The 13,978-nt window shown below is 37.5% G+C and overlaps 2 protein-coding genes and 1 pseudogene across 3 annotated transcripts; all 3 read right to left on the bottom strand.

Annotated features, from left to right (window-relative positions):
• Nucleotides 1-1,698: 1,698 nt before the first annotated feature.
• LOC148908896 (uncharacterized) lies at nt 1,699-4,429 on the bottom strand (annotated as a pseudogene). The gene is made up of 2 exons (XR_016120845.1): nt 3,569-4,429; nt 1,699-1,772 (listed from the first exon to the last, which is right to left on the bottom strand). The product of XR_016120845.1 is annotated as an uncharacterized LOC148908896 (transcript).
• A 476-nt stretch (nt 4,430-4,905) lies between these two features.
• LOC148908897 (uncharacterized) lies at nt 4,906-11,148 on the bottom strand. Its single transcript, XM_089034782.1, has 12 exons — nt 10,834-11,148; nt 10,519-10,605; nt 10,096-10,203; nt 9,870-9,960; nt 8,933-8,994; nt 8,515-8,568; nt 8,254-8,340; nt 7,451-7,498; nt 7,049-7,128; nt 6,147-6,726; nt 5,651-5,697; nt 4,906-5,561 (listed from the first exon to the last, which is right to left on the bottom strand). Exons 1-12 carry the CDS (start codon nt 10,894-10,896, stop codon nt 5,480-5,482), a joined length of 1,389 nt encoding a protein of 462 aa, XP_088890908.1. The 5' UTR covers nt 10,897-11,148; the 3' UTR covers nt 4,906-5,479.
• Nucleotides 11,149-12,085: 937 nt separating this feature from the next.
• On the bottom strand, nt 12,086-13,821 carry LOC116289328 (ragulator complex protein LAMTOR5 homolog). Its single transcript, XM_031696218.2, has 4 exons — nt 13,718-13,821; nt 13,574-13,635; nt 12,623-12,740; nt 12,086-12,239 (listed from the first exon to the last, which is right to left on the bottom strand). Exons 1-4 carry the CDS (start codon nt 13,750-13,752, stop codon nt 12,179-12,181), a joined length of 276 nt encoding a protein of 91 aa, XP_031552078.1. The 5' UTR covers nt 13,753-13,821; the 3' UTR covers nt 12,086-12,178.
• Between the last annotated feature and the right edge of the window lie 157 nt (nt 13,822-13,978).

The raw sequence follows: 13,978 nt of genomic DNA on the forward strand, positions 1-13,978 counted from the left end.
TCGCATCTTCCCTTTTTGATATTTGTCTTTGACACAGAAACAATTTCTGACATATCATCGCGCCAAATTGTGTAAGTCCTCCGGCAAACCGCGATACTAAATCCGCCCTCATCATTATTGGGATTTGTGGCTCCCAATGTGAAGAAAAATGAACCTATATCCACCAACAACTAGGCCAGTGTCAAGGTTACAGAAGTGATGCCCGCACGCTTGTTGCGATCTTTGCCCTTGCGGGTGGAGGTCATCACGTGGCTGCTGTCTCTCGTCGAGATTCATTTCTTCAAGTTCGCGGATGGATTCCGTTCCTTCTGACGGGAATCCAGTATGGAAAAAATCTTCGCAAAACGTTTTCCTTTTTTGTGACTGAAAATCATCTGATGACGATTATCTAAAACGAAAAGAAAAGCCTGGAAACTGCATGTTCAGTCTTTCCACATAATTGTCCTCATCTCCTATCCTCTCATCCAGTCCCATACAGCTTTTCATATTTGGCTATCTTTTTACCCATCCTCCTTCTATCATCCATCAATTATTAATAATCATGCATCTGAAAAATTATTATCCTTCAACTCACTCATGGTTTCCTTTGTTTCTCCCATCCTCGTCATCATCCACACCATTCACCCATCTATTCATTACTAGAACCTTGCCTTTACCTTTTGTCCTGCCCCCATTTATCCAGTATAACCCTTTACCTTGTTTAATTTTTTATGTTTTCCATTTTAAGACTGGGTATGGTTATTCTGACTTTTAACACTGATTTGGGATATTGCATTCAAAAATATTATACCATTCCCTTTGAAGTTATTCTTTGTTTTAAACAGTTGCAGAATGAGATGACACTGCAATCTTGATTATGTTATTTCTCAAACCGAATCTTTATACTCAAGAAGGAACAACATGGTCCTCATTGGGAAATAATTACATCCAAGCTACAAGGGGTGTATTAATCTAATGCAGCACATGTGAGGGAGCTTGCTCCAGCAATCGCTGCCAGCAACACGCTCCTAAGCAACATCGTCCCCCAACACGCTGCCCGCAAGACATGCTCCCATATCACAGCTCCTCGTCTGTACACCCACAAGATTCATGTGGTAAAAAAATGTGTGCCAACAAAACTTTTGCTGCCGGGTTTTGCTCACTCTATCAAAATGGTTTAATATGATGGAGCATAAAAGCTTGAGGAGCAAATCTGGTTGCAGTAATCGTGTTTCGGGAGCAAGCTTTCACCTCATGTGTTAAACTGCAACTTTTTATTGCTGCACAACAACCTGTACTCCAGTTTGAGCCATCAAATTATTTGTTGGATTTATAACTAGTTTTTCCCATGCTCTGATCGATTTGCTTCAAGCGTTTAGTTTCCCTTAAAGTGTACTGTTCTACAAAACGACAGGATTTAACCCAGGAGCGTGTCAGGACAGAGAACAGCTGTTTTGGCGCAAGCTTCCCCTTGTGTTGGTGCTGGCCTTTAAACAAGCCTTGTTCAACCCTCCCTAGTGAATCCATTTAATAATCAGTTTCCCTTCAATCAAAATTCTGAGTTAATTCATCCAACTTTCAAAACCTTCCCCCCAAAAACACAACAAAAAACCTCCCAACTATATTCAAACTTTCAAGAAGCCATCATCAGACAGTGTTTTTTTACAATCTCTTCATGCCCTGGGTCTTTGTTTCATGTTATCCTCCAAGCATCAAACACTATTTTGTCTCATGGTTGTCTTTTCTCCCTTTTCTCTCAAGTCTGCTTGTAGTTTGTGAATGCACTGTTGCTTCTTGTCAGTTAAAAGACAAAGGAATTTATTTAAAATAACATAATAAATAATTAAAATAAATAAATGGGATTATAGCAGTGGCCAATGTCCTACAGTAGCTATTCCTCCACTGTAATTCCATTGGAAATTTTGAGTTGATTTTTTTGAGGGAGGAAGAGCCAGGAACCCGACAACCCTCGAAGCACAGAGAGAACCAACAACAACTCCTACTCACAATCGACGCCGACTCAAGCGGAACTCAACCCGGCTCCGCAATTGGCGAGAGTGAGCTTCTCTCACTGCTACACCTCCCATGCCCTATCCCCTATTAAAGATAAACAACCTTTTTTTTTTTTTGTACATACTCTATCACAGTAATCCGTAGACATCAGAGCCATTTATGAAGAAAAAACCTTCTCTCCCCCCCCCCAATAAAAATAACCTTTCCTCTATTAAGCCCAGACTGAGGCCTCAGTCTAGGGTGCTAAAAATTAAGTCTTTCCTTATAAGCCCCCAGGGGCTAAATAGAGGAAATATTGTACAAATAAGACCTAGCTTAAAGACACTTACTGCAATCTTGCGTTCTGATTGGCTAAGCCACTAGTGTTCTATTTTTGTATAGTGCATAAACCATGCACTCCCAACCAATCAGAAAGCAAGATTCATAATTTATGACAGTTATACATAGGAATTGATTAAAGGGGACAGCTAGCATGAAAATCATCCAAATTTTAATTCAGCTGAAACTTTGCTGGGATAACCCTTACAGGTCTAACAATCACTGGTTTAAAGTTTTTTCCTGATATTCAGATGGGAAGAAATTATATTTTTACGAATTTTTTAGGAGTCTGTGACATAATACACTCAACACTAAACATCGATCCATACATTTCTTTGTATTTGTAATCATCCACTAGTTTATACTCAGTATTGAAGAAAAAATATCATAAAATGACTCTAACCACAAGTTATGTACGTTAAGTCCATCAGCGAACCTTTGGGTTTAATAGAAAAAGAGTAAAACATGAAGTTTATTTATGAAGAAATGTATGAAGTGATGTTTATTGTATGATATCACAGACACCTACAAAATTTCATAAAAATATAATACTTCCAATTGGAATATAAAGAAAAAACTTAATCCTTAAAGATTATTATGTGTTGTCAACCAGAAAGAGTCCTATTGAAACTTGCGATTCAGCTGATGAGCATTCCACACAAGAAAAGAAATGAAGTGTAGTGAAAGCCAGCAATACAGAATAAGCATAAACAAAAGTAAATGTAGAAAGAAAATTAAATCAGCGCTAGATATCAACTGATCAATAAAAGAGATAAATAAAGGAGCAAGTGCTGTGGTTGGGCTCCCTGTGGTATTTTTAAACAAAAAAACCCCTCCAAAATGCCCAAGGGCCAAATTATTCAAAGAGCAAATTTTTTCTAACACTGGCCTACAGCCAATTTCACTGAATGCCCTGATATATAATATATGCCTTGGCATGAGTTGGTTTCTACATTTACTTGTTTTATCATGCGAGTCTTGTCAAACTACAGTTAGACAAAAAAACACCCCAGGGTGTGGGGCTGGATGACACGAGATCGAAAGATAAAGATTAGCATATGTAAACAGTCAATACGCAGAAGACGCTAGTGCGTCAATTATAGAAGTGAATATCGAAAATAATTATTAAAAATATACTATAAATGAGTCAGAATGAGCCGCGGGGAAAATATTTCAAAAATTGACAAAAAAAGACAACATTTTCTTGAGCATTTCTATTTTTTTGGGGAAAGTTATGAATATTAACTAAGATACTTGCCTTCGTCTTTAGCGAGGGGATTTTCCTTAGGAAAAGGTGGTTTTCCAATGATTCCTTCAAGAAGAGTCATACCAAAAGAGAACACATCTATTTCGGTGCCATATCTAACAGTTTGGATCGAATACAGAGAGTTAAGCCCACCATATGTCTCGGGTGCCATGTATGCTTGCGTTCCTGGAACAGGCGAAAACTCTCTACTAATGTCGTTCGTAATCTTAGCCAACCCTATGTCACATATCTTAGCGCGTAATAAAGCTGGATTACTTTTATCTAGCAGGATATTTTTGGGGCAAAGATCTCTGTGAATTATTGGCACGTCTTGTAGGTGTAAGTACTCCAACCCTTTGGCAACATCAAGCATAATAGTAACCAGTTCTTCAAGAGGTATAACTGCCTCATTCTCACTAAAATGCTTTCCAAGATCGCAGTCCAGTAGCTCAGTTATCAATATTGGAGGTTTTTTTGGTTCATGGATAATATGAAGCACTTTGAGAATATTTGGATGGTCCAAACGTCGAAGAAGCTCACACTCATTCACAAATCTTGCCACCCACGCCATTTTCTCCTCCTGGGTCAAAACGAACAAGCAGCGGATGAATTCGCTTCGCAGCGACTATTTTACCGTCCCATTTTGCTTTATAGACTTCTCCGTAACTTCCTGAACCCAAATTCTGTATAAAGCGAACATGATTTTGGCCCATTGTGTTTGTATGAAACCGCTTGTATTCGAATGATCAGTCTATCTGCTTTGAACATGAATTTTCCTGACAAAACAGCAATTATTTGCCTTTCTTGTCATAACTTGCTTTCAAAACGATGCAGGACTATTTATTCTTCTTTCTTCAGTTTCGCTGTAGTAAAGTCAACTAGGACTGTTATGATGCGAAGCGTTTTTTAGAAGGCAGTTTTACTTTCACTTTTGGCCTTCCTTCTCTACGGTCTATTACTCATAATAATAGCTTGGGCTCCCTGTGTCAATTCCTGACCCTCGGCACCAAACTCCTAATTGCAATATTTTAAAGTGTATGTCACGGGAAAAATCACTTATATGTGAACAGTGTAGTAGTATGGTTGCAATATTTTGTATGTGGACCTCTCTTTTAAGAGATATAAACATTTGAAATATCAATATGCAAATGAGATGACGTAAATTCAGTCCATACGACGGTTCAGAATTCGATGTCTGGAAGTATGGTCCTGGTTATTTTTGATTATTCATAATAATTATATAATATAAATTAAAACAAACAGAGCTTTCTAGCATATTATGCGTTAACAATCAACCTTTGAAGGAATGGTCCTGTTAAAAATTCGCTCCAGAAAAATCACATGCATACTAACAAAGATTTAAGTTTATTTGAATGAAATCTCAATATTGCAAAATAAAGATACCCTTTGTGATGCGATCGCAGAGTTGTTTTCTTCTCGAAATCAATCGTTCGAAGATTCGGCGTATGCGCACAGGAACGCTTCACTTGTTCGTACTGATGACATTTTGGTAGCCGAAGAAGTGGACCGTTTTCTCAAGGTTGCGTGCGCAAACAAGATATAAGGAACTTGACGGGCCACGATACCAGAACACGAGTATTTTCATGTATTGCTATAAAAAAATTTTGGGTAACAATTCATAAATTTGATTATACTCCTCTTTAAATACAAAACTGTTTTCTCAATTTTGCTGAATTTGTGTTTTTCAGTTTTGTGGCCCGTCAAGTTGGATGCGAACGCAACCTTGGGAAAACTATGTCTATTGTCATGTCCCTGCTCGAGCTCATTCGATGTTGTGTCGGCTATATATCGCCCCAACTTACCGAAGAAACCACTCAAATTTGCCAGAAATTTTATTTATTTAAGGAGTTTTTGAATTATCTAATAAACAGTCCTGGCCTCTCAAATTTCATTTCTTTGTCTTTATGTACTTTCTAAGTCAGTAGTTGATCTACACCCTTTGATGTCTGGTATTCGAACCGGGTACTGATTTTGCGTCCACAACCTGTGGAAAAAGAAAATTGCTTAGCACTATATCTCTTAATAAAAAATTAAAATAAAAAGATACTTCGATGTGGTTTGTTCGTAAATAACCTTGGATAAAGCCTCTCTTGTTCGCCGTGTCTTCTTGGTAGTTGAGCCTGAAACAAAAACGACTTGTAGCGTCAGGGTTGCTAAATTTTAATACTGAAATATGGGCAATTCATGGTTCCCCCATGCACAGACCAAATAGCGAGCCAATCAACGTGTTGCAACAGTTTTACTAGTGGAATTAAAATCTTGTCCAATGAACAACTACGACAGTATCTATATTTTAAAGAGTACTGAAAGGATTTTGAGGCAATTTTAATTTCTTTTACTTTTCAAAGAACAGTAAAGAATAGAAAAAAGTAATAATAGTCAATTTTATGCGATCAGACTATTAAATTCTAAGTTATTCTAGTTAATTTGTTGAGCCGCTTGTGGGACATAGCAACGGTAACAAAGGGGAGCTGCGGAACCATGACTAAATAAGGTAGCTAATATGGCAAGCCTGGTAAAAGAAGGACAAAATTAAAAGCACAAACAAAAGCAACTTAGAAAGTCTTACCTTGAACGTATGGCAAGGATACGAAAGAATTCCCTTATTGCTTAAGGGATAGGATGTCACTCTTCCTATTTGAGATGCCCCAAGATATTTTTCAGTTCTTAAAGCACTATCTTTCAACAGACGCTGCTCTGGATGCATCTTTACATCAAGTAAATCTTGGACTCTGATTCCATCAGAAGGAAATGGTTTTTTGTGGCTGTAGTTTGACCTCTGGAACTCAGAACTCCGGTCCCTCGGCAACACTGATCTTGTTTTTGTTCTGTAGAGTTCCATGTCAGCTAGTAAATTTAGGGTGAGTTTCGATTTCGTTCTTGTATTTAAAAAGCTACCTTCGTGGAACTTTAGCTTTCTTGCTACCGACGTTTTAAAGATAGAGCTTTCGTCCTTAGGTGTTGGATTTTCTTTCTCTTTCACAATTTTCGTTCTGGATTTGCATCTGTGTTGCCTCGCGGGAGAACGTTGGTGTCGGGAATTTTCGCTAGATTTATTGGATTTGGACGCGATTTGTGGTTCTGGCGCAAGTTCGTTGAAGATATCATTTGGAGTTATCGTGTGGGAAACTCTAAGAGATGGAAGATACCTAGAAAATGATATAGTATAATAGTCATCATACTATGACCAATTTTACGAATCACGATAATATGATTACGGTCATCATCACCGTGCACCACGCACCACAAACCACCTCACTACCATCATCACCAAAACCACCATTCACCATCAACAAATTCAACATGTCATGGGCGCAGATTCGCCAGTGTTTCAACTTTATCCCCGCCAGTCATACAAAGTCAACAGTGCGGCTGCACAAGATCACTGCCTCGACATAATACAAGATAACTTAATGGATATTTATGACAGAGATAGTAAGTAATATACATGATGGAATGCAGTTCATTTACCTATTAAGAATGGTATGAACAGATGATGGTAGGTCCTTAAGGGCTGTATAGGCCGACGCACTTGCTTCAAGACTAAAAGCCTAAAAAGAAAAAAATATGTGTAAATATAGCATAATACATAAAAATACAGAATAACTGATTGTGCTTATGTTGCGCAAATATGACAAATATCGAATAATAGGGGCAGATGTTAAGCAGTTCAGAAACTGATCGACGCGCGCGATTCGGCAAGACACACTGGCATTATGTATGGCGTCTTAAGTATGTCTTTTTTCCAAAGAATAATATGCTGTGCGATTGTTGTATATCAGTCTACAGGCTATACTATAGCTGGTTGGGCTTATACAAGCTAGTTCATATGCATGTACTTTCTTTTCTTTTTTCAGAGTCAAAACTAATTACCATTTCAAGATCTGTATTATTACTGTCTTTCTGAGCATCTTCCTCTTTCTGCGGAAAAAAATTATCGGACTGACTGAAATTAAAACAACCCGCTCTATGCTAATCAAAGTCATCGCACGTTCAACGCACAGATCAGTTGAACCTTCAAACAATTTCTGGGGTAATCTAGGGCACGTCGTCTAACTCACAGATCTAAGCCTGAACAACAACCTCTGGGCTGATCAAAGTCAGGGCATGGCTAACTCACAGATTGAACCCTGAAACAACCTCTGGGCTGATCTAAGTCAGGGCACGGCTAACTCACAGATTGAACCCTGAAACAGTCTCTGGGCTGATCTAAATCAGGGCACGGCTAACTCACAGATTGAACCCTGAAACAACTTCTGGGCTGATCTAAGTCAGGGCACGGCTAACTCACAGACGTAACCCTGAAACAACTTCTGGCTGATCTAAGTCATGGACAAAAATCATAAATAAAGTAGGAGACTCGATCACAAGTGACGTCGAGACTAGAAATCGAGACTCAAAGGTTAAAGGCTAGTGTAATACAGATACATCACCCTAAATTTACAATTAATTCTTCATGAAAATAGACCAAATTCAAAACTCGCACCGATGTGAGGCTTAAGTTGTGAACAAAGGAATCTGGCGTGATTCGCGACTTTTGAATCACGCCAGATTACTTTGAGTCACGCCAGATCCCTTTGCTCACAACTTAAGCCTCACATCGGTGCGAGTTTTGAATTTGGTCTATAGCGAGCTGAAAAGTCTACAAATATTTCATTTACGGAAGACTTCTTTACCTCCTTTTCTTTGAAAATCCCTCTTAACAGCCAAGCGCACACGTGCTTTGTTCTCAGCCAGATTGCAAAGTTTACGTCTTTCATCGCCTGAAAAAAAGGAGCGTGACAACAGTGTTGGTGAGTTCGTCTGCTGAGCAAGGAACACAAGTATCGCCAACCAATGAGAACTTGCCAACTGCGCATGCGTCACATGATGACGCAACAAGCATTTTATAAGCCGCTTCTCTACGTTTCACAAACTCATTCAAAGTGACAACTCACCATTTTCTTATTATTGAGAAGGTAATAAATGCAGGCCCTGATGCAAAACAGATCCTAGTGTGAAAGTAAAACAGAACAGAATTAGAAACTGTCTCAGTCAGTGACTTGGCCAAATTACGTACAAAGGCAGACCCAATGTTGCATTTCGGGAAAAAATCAATGTGGCAAAGATGGCGAGTATTCTCTTCAAAAAAAGGTCGCAGGTTGCCCTAGACAAGAGAAGATCCTGAACTGAATTAATCTAGTGTTGGGATCAGAAGGAGGGGGGCCGGAGAGCGGGAGATAGAGTGGAGCACTAAAGACTAAAGGGGTGGGGGGAATGGGGGGAGAAAGTAGCCGCAATTAACTAATAACCCGCTTGTGTCCACTCTCCTATCCCGTGTCACCTCTTAGTACGACGAAAAGGTAAGGTACAAACCGGGTTTTTGAAGTCAAGAACGAGTGCTTCTTCTACTTTTTTCAAAGCGGTTTCATATTCTCCTGTCGATGATACAAACAGGAAAAAGATCAACTTTACATATAATATAATGGCAGGTTTACATACGGATATCGGTGGAAATTAAATTTAAAGATGTTCTGCATGTAAAATTCGACGCTTGCGTGTTCCGCTGATCAGAATTAATGGTTTTCACAGCCGCCATGTTGGAAGATTTTAACAAAAGATTCGTCATTAGTCGCTTTTGTTATATCATCCAACAAGGCCGCCGTGTCTCGTTTTGTTATTTCATTTTTTGGGAATGATTGAAAATCAGCAATTGGGTAACTAGTTTTCGATAATTCTAGTTTCGCAATGGCTGCTGGAAAATTAAAGTTGCTACCTACGTGTAACGTCCCTCGAAACGTCCCTCGTCCCTGCGCGCGCTTCGATTCGGGCCTTAATCGATTTATTATTGTAGATGCATGCAGTATAAGTAAATCAGCACGATAAGGATGACATGTACCTTGTTGTATATGACATATTGTGGATGCATGCAGTATAAGTAAATCAGCACGATAAGGATGGCATGTACCTTGTTGTATATGACATATTGTGGATGCATGCAGTATAAGTAAATCAGCACGATAAGGATGGCATGTACCTTGTTGTATATGACATATTGTGGATGCATGCAGTATAAGTAAATCAGCACGATAAGGATGACATGTACCTTGTTGTATATGACATATTGTGGATGCATGCAGTATAAGTAAATCAGCACGATAAGGATGGCATGTACCTTGTTGTATATGACATATTGTAGATGCATGCAGTATAAGTAAATCAGCACGATAAGGATGGCATGTACCTTGTTGTATATGACATATTGTGGATGCATGCAGTATAAGTAAATCAGCACGATAAGGATGGCATGTACCTTGTTGTATATGGCATATGGAAATCTTGGCCAGGGCTGGGACGTGAAGATGGAGGACTTTACCAGTTATGCAACCAACACAGCAATTAATCTGCGCATCGTGAGCATAGAAGTATTTTAGGAATCGGAGGAAAGGTCATTGGCAAAAGGGATAGGGGTTTTTTATGTTTGTAAACATTGCCAAATGTGCGGTAGTGAATGGTCGTATACCTTCATACAAACTAACCTTTTTTCTGCTTATCACTCTCATTGCTGTAACGTAGTGTTTAATGGCTTCTGAAGTCTGGTCGAGATGGTGATATGCCACGCCACAGTGAAGATGACATTCATACATCTGTAGGGGAAATGAGAGGACATTCTGGTGTCAATACACCAAAAATTGCAAAACAGATAGACATACAATAAACAAAAACACGCTGACAGACTTAAAGACATAACGACAAACAAGTAAACAAACTTTTAACGAGCTCACACACAAGCAAGCAGACAGACAGACAATTACAAGCAAACAAAGAAGCAAACGAGCAAGAAATAAATAATAACAGGAGAGAACTAAAATTTCCCTGAAAATGAAAAAAAGTTCTATCAAAATGTCAAATTGAAGCAACGGTCGATACAATTTTCGCTTGGAAGGATGCTAAAAACTTACCAACATTTTCAAGGAATTGGCAGCTATTCTGTCGTCATTGTTACTTCCTCGAAGAAGTGTCATTATTTCTTCGTATTTCTTTACTGCCTGTCGAAGAAAAATAACAAATTATTATTATGACTATTTTGGTTTCGCTCGCTATTAATCGAGTCCATTGAAAAAGACAGAATATTATTTAGCACAAAACATCAACACATAAAGACTAACAATCGCGGAGAAAAAATACATATCGATGTTTTTGCACACCAAAATCATATATCGTTTTTATGAAAAAACAATTATACAAATGGAAAAAATTCAGTGTAAAGTATTTACCTGTTTCCATCGAGCTCGTCTCTCGTAGTTTAAAGCGGATACAAAAAGTTCGTTTACTTCCATTTTGGCTTACTTAGCGACAAAATTAAACAAATACTATAGCAAAAACGCTGTTCTTTTTCAAGGAAATAGGACTAGCACTTACGAATCAATTTGAAGTTATAAACTTAAAATATCAATGAAAATGAATTTCTAGTGTGTCAGTCGAAATTTGGTGAATAAAACCATCTCGGGGTAATTGGAGGTTGTGATGTATTAAAGACCGGACGAGAATCCAGGATTTGACTTCCAAATTCAAGTCTTTCATGATTAATTAAGTAGATATATAAGGTATCTTAAGATACCATAGTAACAGATTGTTATAGAGGAAAAATATGTCATATTTGAACAGCTGATAAAGAAGACACATCGTAAATCATTGAACTAGTTATGTACTAGAAAACTGAAAGCGGGATGGATATGATTTCCAAAATGACTTTCTATTTATTCAGAATTGACTAAATCGTCACAATGTTCGAAGGGTAACGCAAAAATTTGATTCTTGAAAGAAAACGAAACTTTTGAAGTCAAGACTGCAAACTATTAGTTTTAATAATTTTACGATCACCCCAAGACACCTGCCCGTACGTGGCCTGCAGGACACTCTATCCGGCTCCTACTGACTTTTTCTCTCCAGAGAGAAATGTAAGGAAAAAAGTACAAAAAAAAAGAAAAAAAAAAAAAAAAAAAAAAAAAAAAAAAAGAACAACAAAAAAAAAAAACCCGCAAAAAAAGCTTTGTTTATGACTTATCAATATATATGTGAGGAACCACTGTAATTGCCACATGCTTTAGTATATGTACGTGTGTTTATATATAAAGTTCGTTTGTATAAGTAGGCGTGGGTTTTTAATGGTAAAGCTAAATAAGTAAACAAATAAATAAACAAACAAACAAACAAATAAACTAGTGATGCTTGAAATACCTTAGTAAAAGAAAGAATTGACATGCTAAAGAGAGACAGAAACAATGGAAGGAAAATGGGAAGAATAAAGTAGAAAGATGGGCAATATAATATATACTGAATTAAATACATAAATTAAGGTTGACATTTAGGTACATAAAACTTTTATATTGTCTTTAAATTTTTCATACAGAATCTCAAGTTCCTTAGTCATTTAGCAAAGCAAATCGGCAATACTGTAATTACATACGATTATAAAATTGAAATTTATAAGACACTATAAGAAAGATCAAGAAAAAATGATTAGTATACTCTTAATGATTTATTATAACAAATTGTTGTGTTTAATAATTGTTAGTTGATAAAACAACTGATTATTGCAAATATCTCAATCTAGTAGACTCATGAAGGAACTTTATGAATGGCTGTAGTTACTTTGTCTTGTGATTTGATAAGCAAATTACTGAAAAAAAACAAAATATTGTTTTCCATTAATTAGCTTTTCATGAAAGAATTAGAGTGAAGGCATATAACCTGTGAAATAAGAAATACTAGTCAATGTGTAATAGTCAAATAGACACAAAAGAAGACAATGGAATAAGGGTCTACTAATGAGTATTAGGCCTAGGGCAAACGTCGAACTTTCCATGCACCGAGCTCATTAAAAACAATGGATATCAGGTGATAATGAGGCAGCATTCTTTGATGCAATTAAGTTCGGTGCATGGAAAGTTCGACGTTTGCCCTAGGCTAGGCCTTAGTCTAATATCTATTTCACGGGTTTAATGACTTCACTCTAAAGGCAAGTATAAATGCATTTCTTAAGAGAGTACTCTCAATGCTTACCAGGCATCTGATTCCAGACAAATAACAGGCTGAGGCTCGATCTCTGGGTAGAGCTTCTTCGCAGATTCAGTTAAGCTTGATATTGGTCCTGCATTAACTGGGTTAGCTGTGCCTTTTGCTATAAATATCATAAATTAGAAAAAAAGATTTTAAATCCTGTGATCCAAAGCATGGAACTACATTAGGGGAGGGGAGGGTAGAAATTGTGACAGAGGGTAAAATGTAAGCAGCAGAATGGACATCTGATTTCTGGTTGGCACATGCATAATAAAAGTTGGAATCGGAATCATGGGTGATGTGTGCTGCTAATGTGTTGTGTCTCACCAACTCCTGGCGGTCTCGGTGTTGCATGTAAGTTGAGTTCGTTTGTAGGTTCTCTCCTGTGCTTTGAGGGTTTTCCAGGTTCTCCGGTTTTTCTCCCTCCGCAAAAACCAACTACTAATTTGATCCTAGGAGATTTTCACAATAGGGCTAACCTCAATATCTCCTTTCACACTCACTGATGCGAATAAATTAGTGTGTGTCATAGATTTAGATCTAATATAAGAAGAACTTAACAGAAAGAATTTACAAGAGAGAGAAAGAGAAAGGAGAGAGATACAGAAAGAGGGAGGGAGGGAAGGGAAGAGAGGGAGAAAGAGAGTAAGAAATGGAGCAAAAGGCATTTTTTTCAAAAATAAGCATGTACCACATGACTTGACGTGAAAATATTTAAAGTTAGGATGTCCAAATGCAATAGAGTGAAGTCATTAAACCCGTGAAATAGATGTTAGACTATAAATACACTTTAGTAGATCTAGACCCAAGACAGGCAACCTAATTCCATTGTTTTCTTTTGTGTCTTTTTGACTATTACACGTTGACTAGTATTTTTTATTTCACGGGTTAAATGCCTTCGCTCTAATCCGTTATCAATCCTTAACATAATTCACAAGAAATGATAATCTTTACCTGTTAACGCCAGCCCTTGCTCATCTACACACAGAACACCTATCACTCCATGTTCTAACATTCTGACGAAAAATAAGGAGCAAAAACTTAATAAATACAGATAAAATCGTCCCTTAAGGCGTAAAAGGTCCTTCACGCACTTACAATTCCTCAACGTGTGTTTCTAGAGATTTTTCCATATTTCAAAAGCAGTTTTCAGACTGTATTTCACAAAATGCAACTACAACCACTAAGTCTTGTGACTTTTTGAATTCTTTAAAAGTTAACCGCTGAACAAGAAATCGTGGACTCTAAATTCACATTGGTCAAATCTTCAATCCATTATTGGATTACCCTTTTAAGCGATGCTGATTTTATTTTAAGAATGATTGATTTTAGCAAAAAAATGTTTTCTCTGCCTTTATT

The sequence above is a fragment of the Actinia tenebrosa genome, unplaced genomic scaffold (genome assembly GCF_029948245.1).
Source record: "Actinia tenebrosa isolate PJP-AT-01 unplaced genomic scaffold, QUT_ActTen_1.0 PGA_scaffold3__52_contigs__length_22856419, whole genome shotgun sequence".
NCBI lineage: Eukaryota > Metazoa > Cnidaria > Anthozoa > Actiniaria > Actiniidae > Actinia > Actinia tenebrosa.